Genomic DNA, 15,602 nt, shown 5'->3' on the forward strand with positions numbered 1-15,602 from the left:
GGTAAAAAGGGACATTATCTGGTAATAAAGGAACAGTTCATTTAACCGGTAAGACACAAGTATTTTCTTATCGGAACGCCGTTCCGACCAGTTCCGGCTTAGTTTCACGACTGTTGCAAACCTTAACGTATCAAAAATGTGATATTTTTGTGGACAATATAGCAAAATACACGTTAGTCAGTTGTCTTACGAGCTAATGCTGTTCGACTTTAAAAGTTATGCTGAAATCATTAGGTATTTTTACAATCATCAAACGAATTTTTCAAATTCAATCAACTAAGGTTTTAGTTTTCCTGTTGTGGTTTTTGGGATGTTAATTGTTTGCTTGTCTTTCTTCTTTCCAGAAATTCGGCAAATACTGCAGAAACACACACACAATAAAATTATAACTATATTGTATAATTTGTTGTAAACTCCACTGAAACGCTTACGGTAGCATAGAGCTGCAAAAAGTACGAGCGCTATTTGAATGTAGATCTTCTCGCGCACACAAATGCTGGTGCTCCAACCGAACTGAATTGCAAATCCGCTGAAGAACCAAAACGACCACAAAGAGTAAGCTGTGTCCTGGTTGTTGGGATAGTAGGCGGCGTATAAATCTTAAAACGTAAAAATTATAATAAACACACATTTATTAAACTTGCGCGGATCACGAGAAACAAACACTGATTTTTAAATGAGCACAGTATTAGCCGAATGGTAAACCCATTAGGGTAAACTTAACCTTTGCTCTTAAATTATGTTTTTAGTTGGAAAAAACAAATTTTTAGAACACAAAGTTTGGCGTTCTTCTTTTTTCAAAGTTAAAAAGTATGGTCATTTAATAGAAACCAAGCTGATGCAATGTTCTGTCCCTATAATAGTTTTATGCAATACTTTTTCGAGTTATTTGCGTTTGTAGGTTGGGCCCGCTGGCTTATCGATTTTATTGTAGACTAAATATACAGCAATTTATTTCGAAGTAACATTTACGAAAATACAACGGACAAAAAATAAAAAATAAAATACATGTAGTATTTAGCCAAAAAACAATAACCAAAACTGTAGGTCTATTTACTATTTGTGTCATTTCTATACAAATTGTGATGTCGAAAATGATGATGCGCAACAAATGTAAAAATAGGGATGCAATCCACAAATGATTGGCCACAAACTATCGTGCTTCAAGATGTTTGTGTAACGTATCGCCATAAAGTAAACAGTTTTCTCTAGATCAGGGTTGGGCAAGGTTTTTAGCACTGTGGACCGGTTTAAAACTGAAATGTTATCAAGAAACGGCTTTTAAACAACTTTAAACCTTAAGCATATTTTGATTGATTGTGTATTAAATGAAGTTTAATTGAAAACATTAACGTGATGTATTAAGAATATAGTTGAATGTTATGCAACAGGTGGCCACAACACACTTGAGTTTCACATATGGCTGCAGATTTGGGAGGCTAATTTTTCAAGAAAATCAGGTAGCGTTCGTGAATCGCTTAAACTTCCCCAATCCACAGCCGTTCGGCCTTGTAATCCCATAATGCGTAAAAAAACAACTGTCAATTTGCAGACGTTAGGCAAACTGCGCCCCTCCGGAATTTTGTGGCTCTTCTTAATAAAACCATGTTCGATGGAGCATAATGCTTTAAGGTTTTAGTTAGACGTATTAAGAGTATCAAAGCCCACATAGGGTTGGAAATAATTCTAGAGATATTCGAAACGTTCAAACTGTTACCTTTTTCTATGCTGACTTTGATATTCCTTCTCCGTTTAAACGTTTATTATTCTCATATAGTTGCAGTCGGGTTACAGTTTAAAAAAAGATTTATAATTTTCTGAAAATAAGCAATGTGTACCTGGTGCAACACCACATATCTGATTGACCAAAACAGAGCAATAGCTATCACTATACTAATAATTAGGGACATTTTTATTTTAACCTAAAAAAATTTTTTTTAAACTTAACGAAATTGCTTGTTTGTAGAGGCCACAGTTCTTCCTTGAATTGATGCCAGTTACCCAAACATAATATTCTGTCGATTTCAGACCCAAACGTAATATTTTGTCGCAAAGTCACGGTGTTTATGGATTATAAAAAGTGCATCGGTTTTTTTGGCGATAGATTTAGCTTGCTTAGGAATTTTTGTATTACAGAATGTCAGTAGGCTGTTTCTAACATCCAAATAGTTGATATTCAAAAAGACCACGTTTATGAAGATAAAGTGTTTTATAACAATTTATTAAATACGTAACAATATATAAAAAAAATAGACAATTTGCGATAAAAGTTATCGCTGATCTAAGGGGGCATTGTGACATTTTGCCTACTTTTATGGTTAATATGGTTTAATTGTGTCGCAGTTCCTGGTTTACAATGCTTCCACGACGATTTTTACAAAAAATACTCTCAAGAAACACAAAAACTTTGTAAAAAGCCATAATTTGACAAATTTTGACTTTATTGTAAATTTTAACTTTATTTTAACCTATAAACTTTTTAGAAGCAGTCCCCTAGGTGCTGAAAACAACTTTCTTTGATTCGTGGACAGACGAGGTCCAATATTTTAACTTTATTGACTTTTGCGGGACCTACTAATAATGCAAGCCAAGTTCGTCATCAGTATATTCAATAAATCACTGAAAACATAACACAGGATAAAAAACTCACTATACAAATTGTACATTTCAGTTAAGTTGTTGTTGTGTTACCTTCGGAATATTGGTTTTATTAGGTTTTGGGCTGTTTCTGCTGCAATAGCACACTTGCGCTTGCACATGCAGATTTTGTTTTTAGTGTTTCTTAGTGGTTTTACGCTCCAATTATCCACAGGTTAAAGATAACCCTTATCAAGGTTTTCGGTCTGGTTCAGGTTGCTCATTGTTGATTATTGCAGTTACCAAATGTCGCTGCATAATGCAAGAAGGCTAACTTGCAAGAAATATCACGTTACTAAAAAAAAACACTTTCCAAGAAAAGAAAAGGTAAAGGGTTTTGACAAGACACCGGCAAATAAAAACATAGTATAGTGATAAGTGCTTTCTAGTCTGCATTAAACGTGTGCCAAAACACAAAAAATGCACAACTGAATGATCGGAAACTTAAAAAAAAAACTACCAAATTTATATTGCAAAGCCAGGGGTAGGAGTAGAATCATTTTCTTACCGGAAAACCGACACTTTCTTACCGGACCACATGAAACTTTTTTAAAATGACGTCAAAAAGTGTTGTCACACATCTAAAACAAGTAACCTTCGGTGTTCGTTCGATCATGCGCACAAATATGCAATTAAAATCTTTGTATGAATACATTCAAAGAGATGACGGGATGGACTGGTAAAAAGGGACATTATCTGGTAATAAAGGAACAGTTCATTTAACCGGTAAGACACAAGTATTTTCTTATCGGAACGCCGTTCCGACCAGTTCCGGCTTAGTTTCACGACTGTTGCAAACCTTAACGTATCAAAAATGTGATATTTTTGTGGACAATATAGCAAAATACACGTTAGTCAGTTGTCTTACGAGCTAATGCTGTTCGACTTTAAAAGTTATGCTGAAATCATTAGGTATTTTTACAATCATCAAACGAATTTTTCAAATTCAATCAACTAAGGTTTTAGTTTTCCTGTTGTGGTTTTTGGGATGTTAATTGTTTGCTTGTCTTTCTTCTTTCCAGAAATTCGGCAAATACTGCAGAAACACACACACAATAAAATTATAACTATATTGTATAATTTGTTGTAAACTCCACTGAAACGCTTACGGTAGCATAGAGCTGCAAAAAGTACGAGCGCTATTTGAATGTAGATCTTCTCGCGCACACAAATGCTGGTGCTCCAACCGAACTGAATTGCAAATCCGCTGAAGAACCAAAACGACCACAAAGAGTAAGCTGTGTCCTGGTTGTTGGGATAGTAGGCGGCGTATAAATCTTAAAACGTAAAAATTATAATAAACACACATTTATTAATAGAGAGAGTTTGATAAATATTCACGCTTTATCGAAAAAAATAATTTAACTGTAGAAGATATAAACAGCTGATTCCCATTGGAAAACAAATATTGAAAAATAATTGTTGTGAATAAAATTACACTAATCACTTATTAAAGCTATATGGGAAATTTAAAACTATGGTGTTAGTTTGATGTTTGTGAATATACATAAATAATTTTTTGTACTCGCGAATTGAACGCTGTGTAGTTTGTCTGACATTATGAGCAAACGAACTTCAAAATGCAAAAAAATAATTGTTTTAGATTAAAATTAAACTAATCGTTTATTCAAGTTATAAGGCAATTTTAAAACTATGGCGTCAGTATGATGTTTGCGAATAAGTGATTTTTTGCACTGGCGAAATGAGCGCTGTGTGTATACGTGTCTGACATTATGGGCGAGAAAACTTCCAAAATGCAAAAAAATAAACCTGTCATAGAGACGCTCCACATAGAATCAATCACGCCAAATAAAGAAAAGAAGAAATAAATCATCCAATTGCTGCCAGCACTAGGTGTCCAGGTCAGTATTAAAGTGTAGTTAGCGAGGCAGAGAAGTACGGCGATCATCAGGGGTTTGGTACGTCCAAAACTTGATATCAGTTTGCCCGTTAGTAAACTGCCAAGAGCAACAATAAGACTGTACAGAGCACCACACAGTCCGACCTGTAAATGTACGAGTGCATTAACGACGGATTATAGAACATTAAAACTTTAATCAACGAAACTACTGGCAGCTGTATTGTTAGCCATAGATTAAAATAAGCAAACTAAATAGGTGGGATGACTTTAACGTATTGCAATAAAAGCGGAATATTGCAGTAAGAACTGGTCACAACGTTTTTTACCCGCACCATTGAAATAGGCTACACAATTGCCTTAATCACCTTGTCTACTCCAAGTAAGCAAGACGCAAAAGCCCTCGAAAGCTCAGAATGCACGAAAGCTGGCTGTAGACCGCTCAGTATGGCTAAAGGTGTGATGAGCAACTGACGAGGCGTTATTATGTGACGAAACGTAGATCTTAAGGTTTTCAAAAACACCCCAAGAATTCGAGAGAAGTTCGAAGTCGAATCTTCTTTCTACAAAGCAAGAATTTATAACATTAGGCGAAGGATGCATCGGAAATTTAGTTACATTAGAACTATTGTATTTACAAACAATAAAGAAACACCGAGCCATGAGGTAGGATTAAAACTCATGACCTCGGCTATAGCAGAACCGCTCAACCAAATGAGCTACACGGGGTCTGCAGTAAAGTTAGGAGAGAAACATCATCGCCTGCTGCATCCTGTTCGTATAACTAAATTTCTTAAACTGAAAACATGTGGCACTATTAAAAACTGATTTTCGCTGTTGACTAGCTTTGGCACAAAGGTTCTGACCGGATGAAGCACAATTGTACAAAAGCTTGTCAATCCTTATACGGCTGTCAATCAAGCAAAAATACCTGTGAATCATCCTTTTCTTGAACCACTCGTGTAATATCTTCGTTTCCTGTACAATGATCCGTTGCAGGTTGAATAACGTTGGTTTTACCAGAAGACGAGATGCTAGTCGATGGAGATACTATTGGATATAAAATGCAATCCTATGAGATTCTCGTAAATAAATTAATTGGAGATCTTATCCCTAAACATAAACTATCCTGAAACAAACAGGTATCAGTTTGCCATTTATTTATATGGTGAAATGCATATTTCTATTAGGAGTTTCAGACCTTGCTGCCTTGTTGTTATCCGAAGCGGTGCGCTTTCAAGCTATTACAAACTTTTAGAACTTTTATCGTAGGAATTATGTGTTTTGTTGAAGGACAAGATTATGTTGTGGAAATACATACTAAGCTTGTATATATGTTTGTGTTAAAAATAGGCATAGGTATTTCTATCTCTGTATTATTCTGTAATTTCTTATTATCTGTCCAGGTCTCTTTACAATGTAGTCTTGTAAGTAATGTGTGTTACGTCCTGGTAGTACACTGGCTTCCTAGTAAGACATTGTCTTCTGATGATGATAGGTGATTTTATGTAACACCATAATAGGAAAATCTATGTTTCGAATAATTTTGCTTACGTTTTCTTGGTGCTGTCTTTGCTTCGAGATTTCGATCCACTTTGTGTAACACTAAAGCGTGATCAATTGCGCCGGCTAGCGTCAGAGCTATCATAACGCCGAAAACGATGTTAGTGGTGCGCTGGTCAGGTGCGTATTGGTCGATGTTCAGGGCTGTAAGGTTCGAATCTTGACAGTCGTTGATTCCGCAGACGCGCAGTAAGCGTTGTGACCGAGTGCCGTTGAGCCCTAAGCTCGCATCAGGGGATTTCCCGGAGAAGATAATTCCGTAGCTGGTAAGACTACATATAACCTGCAACGGGAAAATATAATAATCTGTAACGAGCATATTTAGATGTTGGAAAATTAAAAAAAATATTGTTTGATGGCTTGGTAATAAATCTTAAACCAAAAAAGCTCGGGAAATCGACACCATCTTGATAAAGATGTTTCGATAACATTAACTGATGATAAAATACAAGTATGTATCGAAACGTCTATAATAAGATGATGCCGATTTACTTAATCCTTTTGACTTTAGGAGTTACTTTTAAACTACATCACAGATCCGTGAATAGTGTACTTTACCCAAACAGATTACTCAAAGTGTACTACATTTATTTCCTTTAACTGCCAAACAATCCTAAAAAATCGAAATAGGTTTTACCACGGCCAGTTTGAATGCGAACCACAGACAGCCCAAAAATTTGGCCTGGTAGAAATCTCGATGCTTGTTTTGCAATCGGGCGTAACATCTTGACAAGTGAACGCTAAAAAGCAACATTAGAGGCAGCATCATTGCTACCCCTGCACCAGTCAACAGAGCAGCCGGAATCATCGTGTAAAACCCTGTAAAAAGAAACAAAACTTTCCTACAAGGCTATAAGACTTCGTTCGATCTTTTTTATACCACTGGTTCTCAAAGGTAGACACTTGGCTTCCTTAGGGAGAAATTTTTTAATTTAGGAGGAAATTTGTTCCTAGGAGGTATTGGGGAGAAAATATGTATAAAAAGAAATTTATTTAAGCGGTTATATGCAAACAAACTCAAGAACCAGTGCTTTAGACTTTATTTGATTTGTCTTCCCACCAATTTTCTGTACTGATGAAAACCGTCGCAACAAGACCAAGTTACAGTGTTTTTACTGAAGACTTTTCTAAACCACAAACGGAAGCTAAAGAGACTAAAAATTCAAGTGTCAAATGAATGCACATAAATAACACGTGAAACACTTACTTGGGTAGACAATAGGGTGTATCTTTATAGAATCCAAAACCATCAGCGGCAGGTTATAGCCAGTCGATCACTGCTCCGCTGACGCGTATATTAACAAGTAAAACTCATAGTTAAAAACAGGAGTAAAAACAGGATCAGACGTTTTGTTTAAAAGTTCCTTGATTCGATTGAACTTCATTCATCTTCATTCAAGATTCATTCGAATTAAGGAACTGATGATGCCACTCGGCGAAATATATTTTCCTTTTAAACAAAACGTCTGATCCTGTTTTTACTCATGTTTTTAACGATGAGTTTTACTTACTTGGGTAGAAGTTTGCGAGGGCATAAGCGAGATATCCAAAGTGAGCAGTCACGATCGCGGGTTTCGCTCCAAACTCTTTGATCACGACTGGAGTTCCAATCACTGTGAATGTTCCGCTGACAGCGTAAACAGTGGCAGCGGCTGCGAGACCTGGGATACAATACAAATTTCTCCAGCGGTTTTCCAAAATGCCTAATAAATAATTCGTTTAAGCAAATATGGATATTTTTTGGTATTTAAATGAAACACTTGTGGTCTCTTAAAACTACTTAGCGGTCACCCAAACCAAACCTTAAAATAACCCTGTATAGGATCATTGTATGTTATGGAATTCACATGGGGTATACATTTCATGTCGAATTATATGGTTTTAAATTTTGATTTTTGAATTTATGTAATAATTTATATTTATAACAAACTTTTGCAATTCGTGAAGTAAGAATGACCAAAAACTAAACAATTTCCTTATAATTGAGCAATAACTAGTAGAGTTTTTACTTTTGTCCAGTAACAAGCCGTGTATTTTAAGAGGATTTTTCCTTCTAACCGTCTACCTTAAACATCTTTGTATACGTAGAAAATTTTAAACCAAAAACACATTAGGCCACCGATAATTCAACATTGGATGGCCTAAAACATGCAAAAATGATGACAAATTTTCAACCCGCTTGTGATCTATCATCCATACAAATAAAAATCGCAAGGTATAAAATCACAAAATTTTGTAAGGAGTTGAAGTAAATCTAGTTAATTTTATTGAAGCTTAAGAGTATTACCAAAAACACATTTGCTATTTATTAACTACTGAGATTTGATTAATCTTTTTAAACGTACGCAAAATAAGAATGTTTGGCAATCACTTATCTGCTCAGCAAGCCACGGATAATAATGAATTTTAGGATTAGACCACCCTGAGTGCGGGCTATCGCCTCCGATAAGGTTTTCGCCTCCGGTGTTTTTTGCGATAATCCACACTTTGAAAGCCGCTGGGTTATGCGACAGACGAAAACAACTTTCAGCTTACTTAGTGCAGCGTATCACATAAAACCACCATTCTGCGCATGCTTAACAATTAATGACTTTAGTTGGAATAGAAGTAGAAAGAGCAACACATTTAGCATTTCCGCCATAAAAATTACCCAACCTTTTGCTTGGATCCTGTTCTTTCTCACTATATAGGGAGACATAACTGTCTATTCCCTAAAAATTGTTTCCTATCAGTTTCCTATCAGTTTATTCATTGCTGCAAATAGGTCAAACGTATATTTTGATTGATAGAGCAAATTTATGGCTTCAAACCCTTAAACATGTGCTTTATCGTTTTCTTTATTTTCAAGGGGTGCAGCGTACATCCAGATAAGTAGAACGGGTACCCAGTTAAAAAAAGTTTTGATATTTCCTGGTATAATCGAACATGTTGTAACGTGTATTTCCCTTACGATCTTCGCAGCCCACTGGTTGAGGAACAGTGATTTAAGGCGCTTATATTTTAAGATGCAAATCCATGTCTATACGTTTCTAGTAAAGTTTGCCAAGCAGTCATGGGCGCCCAGACGGGGACACTTGCCCCCTCTCTGGAATTTCATAATGCGGTTATTAATAGTGTTTATAATTAAATTACTTTATATTGAGTAACTCAGTTTTACTAAGTTACTAATGGAATAATATTGATTTGTATATCAATGTATAATGATATAAAATCGATTCGTATGTACATATTAATATCATAGGTACTGAAGTTAAATTATGTGTCTATATATTCATAGTGCATATTCCCCCCCCCCCTAGAAATTTATCTGCGGGCTCCTCTGCAAGCATACGCACGTTATATTGTGTTCAATAGCACTACATTATTTCCTTAGCTAAACGCAAAATTACTGGAAAAAATTGCTGTTGGTAAAGCAAAAAGTTTTCGAGTGAATAAATATGTAATTACTTACTTCAACCCATCCCTATATTACTAGTACTTACCAACACCGCTTTCTATATGGAAGCTGGACTGGAAAAACAGCAAACTGACAAACGATCCATAAGTAATTGCTGTTACGGACAAAATAACAATATTTATATAAGTTTTCTAGGTTTCTCTGTCAAGTGCAACCATGCGTTACGGTATGATTCCTTTGTGTATTTCGGCTTTGTTTTCGCACCCCTTTTTAGTGCCGTCTTTGTTTACTTTCTGTTGCAGTCTTTGTATGGCAGTTATCTGTTGGAATCGGCTAAGTTTAGTTGTTTATATGCTCGTTAATGTAAGATAATTGCAATTTAGTTAATGTGTAGTTATGTAAAGTGTTTTGGTAACATGTTGTTTGTTGTTATTCTTTAAATGTTTAGACGATTAAACCAACACCGTAATGCTAAACACCTAGGTACTGTGAACTTCAGAAATCTCAATGTGTCCTCTACTGTATAACCCCAACATGTTCTGTATGATGTAAAGCCTTTCTATGTCATGATTTGGAATGAACCCTCTTTGGATACGAACTGTATTTGTTTATCCGTTGCCGAATTCGTGCACCGTTCTTTCACCTTCATCGCCATAATATAACACTGAAAACCACAGTTTGTGCAGTTAGAGGACAGTTGTGAATTTCTGACTCATCGTGCCCGATGACGTCACCTACGACAAAGGCAAAAGCCTAGGTTTGCTAACTTGTAAGCCTATGCGTGACAGTCCTAAAATTTTGGACGTCACATCATTTCTGAAGAAACCAGACCCCTGTTTACCAATAAACAAAGGGTCTGAAACTTGTTGTGTAGCATTTATTGTGTTGTAAAAACAATGCCTGGATCAAATTCTAGTCTATCCTCTGGGGATGCAAGACTGGCATGCAGTTCTCACCGTTCTAGAGGAGCAAGTCTAGAATCTAGATCTTCACATCACTCGCGCCATAGTGAAAAATCTTTCAGCTCGTCGTCAATGTCAAGCAGAAGCACCTCGAATTCAGTGAGGGAGCTGCGACGCGCTCAGCTGCAACAGATGCATGCTGAGGCAGAGGCACAGTTAATTATTGAAGCATCAGCTGATGATGTCAATGATGCAGTGATGAAAGCCAAAGACATTAAACGGAAGGCCAAGGAGGATGAGGAGGCCTTGAGACTTCAACTTGAAGATGAAATGGCTGAAATTGCCAGAAGACAAGAAGAGGATGCAAAGGTTCTCAAAATGAAAATGGAACAGGCAGCATCCCGAAGGAAAAGGGAAGAGGAAAGGGCTGAGGCAATGTTGGCCAAGGCAAAATTGGTTCATCGGAAAAAATCTTACAAAGCACAGTTCAAGATGCAGCGTAAGAGGCATGAGGTTGACCTGGTCGCACTCGAGGCTGAACCGGTGGGATCCTGTGATTCTAGTCATGAATACAGGTTGAATCTGTCCCCACCAAATCAGATAGATGCTTCCAGGATGGGAAGTTCTGCTCACTTACAGCAGGCTGCCCGTGACCTGGCCCAGATGGACTATATAATGCCTGGTGAAGGGCAGGCCACTCCTGCTTTCACCCCCTTGTTGCTGCCAGAATCAGCAAGTGTACCACAGCCTAAGTACCATGTTGCCCATCAAAAATCACCAAAAAATGTATCTGCCAATCCAATCTTGCCTGTACCTTCACAGGCGCAACCTATGTGCCAACAAACTGACACGATGCAGGGGGCTTTCAGTCCTTCAATGGGGCCGGTCTCCTGCCACAAACCTTCTCTCTCACACGAGAGCTTCGCCAAAGATGACATTCACTATGGAAAGGCCATTGTGGATTTGGTGAAGAGTACTAAAACCATGCTGCATGGATTTACTTTGCCCAAAAGAGAGCTGCCAAAGTTCTTTGGGGATCCAATGCAATACTACAACTTTATGAAGCGATTTGATGAGACTATCACAAAGCATTTTCCTGATCCTGCTGTACAACTTCAGTACTTGGTGGACATGTGCCAAGGAAAGGCATATGACGTTGTCAGTGGGTGTTGTGCCCAGAGCCCATCCGAATTGGGTCTGGCTACTGCTCGTGAGTTATTAAAGGATAACTTTGGGCGCACAGATTTAGTTGTAAATGCACATGTTAAAGAACTGACGAATGGTCCTGCAATCAAGGTCGGAGACAAAGACGGTCTTCGTTCACTAGCCTCACGCATGACAAATGCTCTTATGATTTTCCAATCTTTGGGCTGTGAGTCTCAGTTAGACTACCCCCAATTCTTAGTTCAAATATTTCAACGATTGCCCAAGTACATGCAGTATAAATTTGCTTCTAAAGCCAGTTCGCTTTACCAGAAGACTGGCAGTGTGACATTCGGCGACCTAACTGCATACATTTCCAAAAAGGTCAAAGAATCTAACAACATTTTCGCTGATTCGTTGACTTCCGTTGAAGATAGGGAAACAAAGGACGAGCCACAGAAGAAGAGCAAACATGATGCATTTTCGACACAAACCACTTCAGGCTCCCCAAAACGAGTCCATGCAGAAAAATCTAGACCTCCAGAGCGGTCTAGGAAGAAGGATCCTCCACCCTGTGTGGTTTGCGCCAAACCGCATCCGTTATGGGTGTGTGATGAGTTCCAGAAGAAGGAACAGCTTGACCGCTGGACTGCGGTTAAAATTAACAACTTATGCTTCAACTGCCTTTCTCGAGGCCACAAAGCAGATAAATGTGTCTGCTCAACAAAATGTAAATCCTGTGGAAAATCACATCATACCCTTCTACATAGTGATGAACAAGAAAGGGAAGAAAAAACCTTTACGCCAACTGAGGTAAAGGAGGAATCTGACAGTCCTACAGAAGAATGTCATTCATATCTTGCTGTGACTACACCCAATGTTGGTAGGAACAGAGTTAGACTCAAGGTGGTACCAGTCCAAGTGTGGGGAAACAACCCGAATCAAGTAGTGGAGACATACGCATTACTGGATGAGGGTTCGGACACTACTTTCTGTACATTGGGTCTAAAGCAAAGACTTCAGCTAGAAGGAAAACAAGTTACCAGGAGACTCGCTGGCATAAGTGGCAGCAGGGATCTGCAAGGATATGAGGTTGGGCTGTCTCTGAAAGGGATTCAGGAGACTGATTCAATCCATATTGAGGATGCCTTTACTGTGAATAGTCTACCTACACTAAAGGAGAGTATACCTACAATGGAAGATGTGCAGCGTCATTCGCACCTAAGGGGACTTACCTTTCAAAAGTTGCCCAAAGCAGAAGTGGGTATTCTCATTGGGGCCGGTGCACAAGAAGCCCATTCCATTCGGGGAGTGCGGTATGGAAAACCAAGTCAGCCAACAGCCATTCAAACTGGACTTGGATGGACCCTAGTTGGCACTGATGCGCCAGAGGACAGCTGTGGTAAACGGTTTACCACAGATGACATGTGCCCAAACGGCATCTCTACGTCCGTCGAGGACAAAGGGGAAATCACTATGATGAATTCAACTGTAAAAAAGGAAGACAAACAGCTTGCGTTACTATGTGAAGGTAAGGATGACAAGCTGTCTTTGGATTGTGGAAAAGCGAAAAAACACCCTCTTGATAAACAGAGGCAATTTGATATGGGTTGGTCGCTGTTTCAGAAGTACATTGAGAAGACCGGTCATCACCTAAAAATGGGAAAACCAAGGAAAGTACTTGGTCGGGGAAAGCCACAAGCGAAGAAGGCTCGCCATTGCATTAATCGAAAGTTTGCGATTGGGTTTGACAGGACTGCCAAGCATTCTGGCAAATCTGAGGTTTTTACGGAACCAGGTGGTAGTGACGCTCTGACATTTCTGCTCAGAAGAGGGTCTACCATTAAACCCAAGTTCACTAACAAAAGAAACTTCATTCAAGCTGACCACGAGTTACATGAAAGAAAGAAAGTACGCAAGACAGATGATGACAAGAAATTCTGGCGTGCAGTACGATGGCTTAGTGACCAGTTTTGGAAAAGCTGGTTAAAGGAATATTTGCCACTTTTGCAAAAAAGGTGGTTGGAACCGATGAACAACTTCAAAGTCGGAGATGTTGTGTTATCAATACTAACACAAAGAGAAGAGCATGGCCCATAGGACGGGTTAAGCAGGTCATTCCTGATCAGGATGGAGTTGTACGGAGGGTTCGAGTCCGAACACATGACTCAACCTTGAGGAGGGACATTCGAAGGCTGTGCTTGCTGGAACGTGGCTAAGTTTTTACTTTTGTTGCATGCTGTTTCTATTTGTAAGCTGCTCATTCTTTTTATTTCTTTATCACATCCCTCTACATATGTCATTTTTGCAAACCTGTTGCTACCTATGTGAACCTTCATCTTGCTGTACCTTTTACTTTACATGCCTGTGTTGTGAAGTTGTGTTATTTTTTAAATGCCAACATTCCGAATACCTTTCATACTTCATATTGCTGCCCACTACCCATTGTGTTGCCTGAATGTTCATTATCAAGTATTATGGAGTTGCTTAAGATAGCCTACTGTGCGTTTCTATCAACATTTCAATTTACTCATTGTGTTTCTTAAAATGTGATTTTCAAGTATTGTGAAAATGGATTCTTACTAGTCCTTTATGCTTACTCCTAATTTTCTTCATTTCGGTGGTCCTAATGTATGTTTTCATTTATTTTGAACGTGCTTTATTCTAGCCTTTACATGCCATTTTGTCATCTTTAAATTGCTTTGCCTATCTTGTCATTGCTGTTTACCTCCTAGAACAAATATTGGTGCAAATTTGTAGTTTGATATGAAGCATTTGAACTGTGCATTTTATGAAACTCCTGTCAGTGTCTTGTTGTATAACATTTGTGCCCTTGTTTCTTTTTCAGTCCAAGATTGCAATGTTCATTGTAAGTTTTATTGAGAAACTTGTAATCGAATTTTGGCTTCCCAGCTGTTTCTTTTAAACAAAACATTTGTGTTTGTGTACCATTTGTTCTTTTGTCCGCCTTTGTTTTGAAAAATGTTCTCCATGCTTTCTGACATTTTTGGGGCCGGAATGTTACGGACAAAATAACAATATTTATATAAGTTTTCTAGGTTTCTCTGTCAAGTGCAACCATGCGTTACGGTATGATTCCTTTGTGTATTTCGGCTTTGTTTTCGCACCCCTTTTTAGTGCCGTCTTTGTTTACTTTCTGTTGCAGTCTTTGTATGGCAGTTATCTGTTGGAATCGGCTAAGTTTAGTTGTTTATATGCTCGTTAATGTAAGATAATTGCAATTTAGTTAATGTGTAGTTATGTAAAGTGTTTTGGTAACATGTTGTTTGTTGTTATTCTTTAAATGTTTAGACGATTAAACCAACACCGTAATGCTAAACACCTAGGTACTGTGAACTTCAGAAATCTCAATGTGTCCTCTACTGTATAACCCCAACATGTTCTGTATGATGTAAAGCCTTTCTATGTCATGATTTGGAATGAACCCTCTTTGGATACGAACTGTATTTGTTTATCCGTTGCCGAATTCGTGCACCGTTCTTTCACCTTCATCGCCATAATATAACACTGAAAACCACAGTTTGTGCAGTTAGAGGACAGTTGTGAATTTCTGACTCATCGTGCCCGATGACGTCACCTACGACAAAGGCAAAAGCCTAGGTTTGCTAACTTGTAAGCCTATGCGTGACAGTCCTAAAATTTTGGACGTCACAATTGCTACACCCAGAATGAAGGCGAAGTACTGAAATAAGAGCCTTCGCTTTTTTGAATCTGCGTCATCTCCCATTGCTGTTGATTGGTTTTAGTTAGGCAATGAAGAGAGAACAGTTTACCTCTTAGAATACAAACTGTCGGATACTGATGTAGAAAAAAGGGTTATTAAAAATGAGTATATAAACATAACAAGTCATTATATAATATAGACCCAGTCAATTTATTTGTAAAATACCTTAAGTTTAAGTTAAGTCATATTCAGCAAATAGCAAGTCAGGTCTCAGTCATTAGTTGTTTTTTTAGTTGTTTTTTCAATTTTGACCAATATTTCGCAAAGCAAGCAAAACAAATAGCAAGTTACCGAAAACAAATAGCAAGTTACATATATTACATTTAATAATTGACTAAAATAAGATTAAAGCACCTT

General features: G+C 37.8%; 1 protein-coding gene across 2 annotated transcripts; it reads right to left on the reverse strand.

The window, feature by feature from the left end:
• Positions 1–2,727: 2,727 nt before the first annotated feature.
• LOC146139345 (protein unc-93 homolog A-like) lies at positions 2,728–15,315 on the reverse strand. Of its 2 annotated transcripts, XM_083392227.1 has the most exons (10): positions 15,174–15,315; positions 9,541–9,604; positions 7,570–7,719; positions 6,696–6,877; positions 6,050–6,341; positions 5,427–5,545; positions 4,864–5,058; positions 4,408–4,642; positions 3,747–3,914; positions 2,728–3,673 (listed from the first exon to the last, which is right to left on the reverse strand). In XM_083392227.1, exons 1-10 carry the CDS (start codon positions 15,246–15,248, stop codon positions 3,600–3,602), a joined length of 1,554 nt encoding a protein of 517 aa, XP_083248353.1. In that variant the 5' UTR covers positions 15,249–15,315; the 3' UTR covers positions 2,728–3,599. The 2 variants fall into 2 exon arrangements, with proteins under 2 accessions (XP_083248353.1, XP_083248354.1); XM_083392228.1 differs by lacking the exons at positions 7,570–7,719; positions 9,541–9,604; positions 15,174–15,315 and adding an exon at positions 7,266–7,396.
• Between the last annotated feature and the right edge of the window lie 287 nt (positions 15,316–15,602).

The sequence above is a fragment of the Ascidiella aspersa genome, chromosome 6 (genome assembly GCF_963924565.1).
Source record: "Ascidiella aspersa chromosome 6, kaAscAspe10.2, whole genome shotgun sequence".
In the NCBI taxonomy this organism is placed as follows: domain Eukaryota; kingdom Metazoa; phylum Chordata; class Ascidiacea; order Phlebobranchia; family Ascidiidae; genus Ascidiella; species Ascidiella aspersa.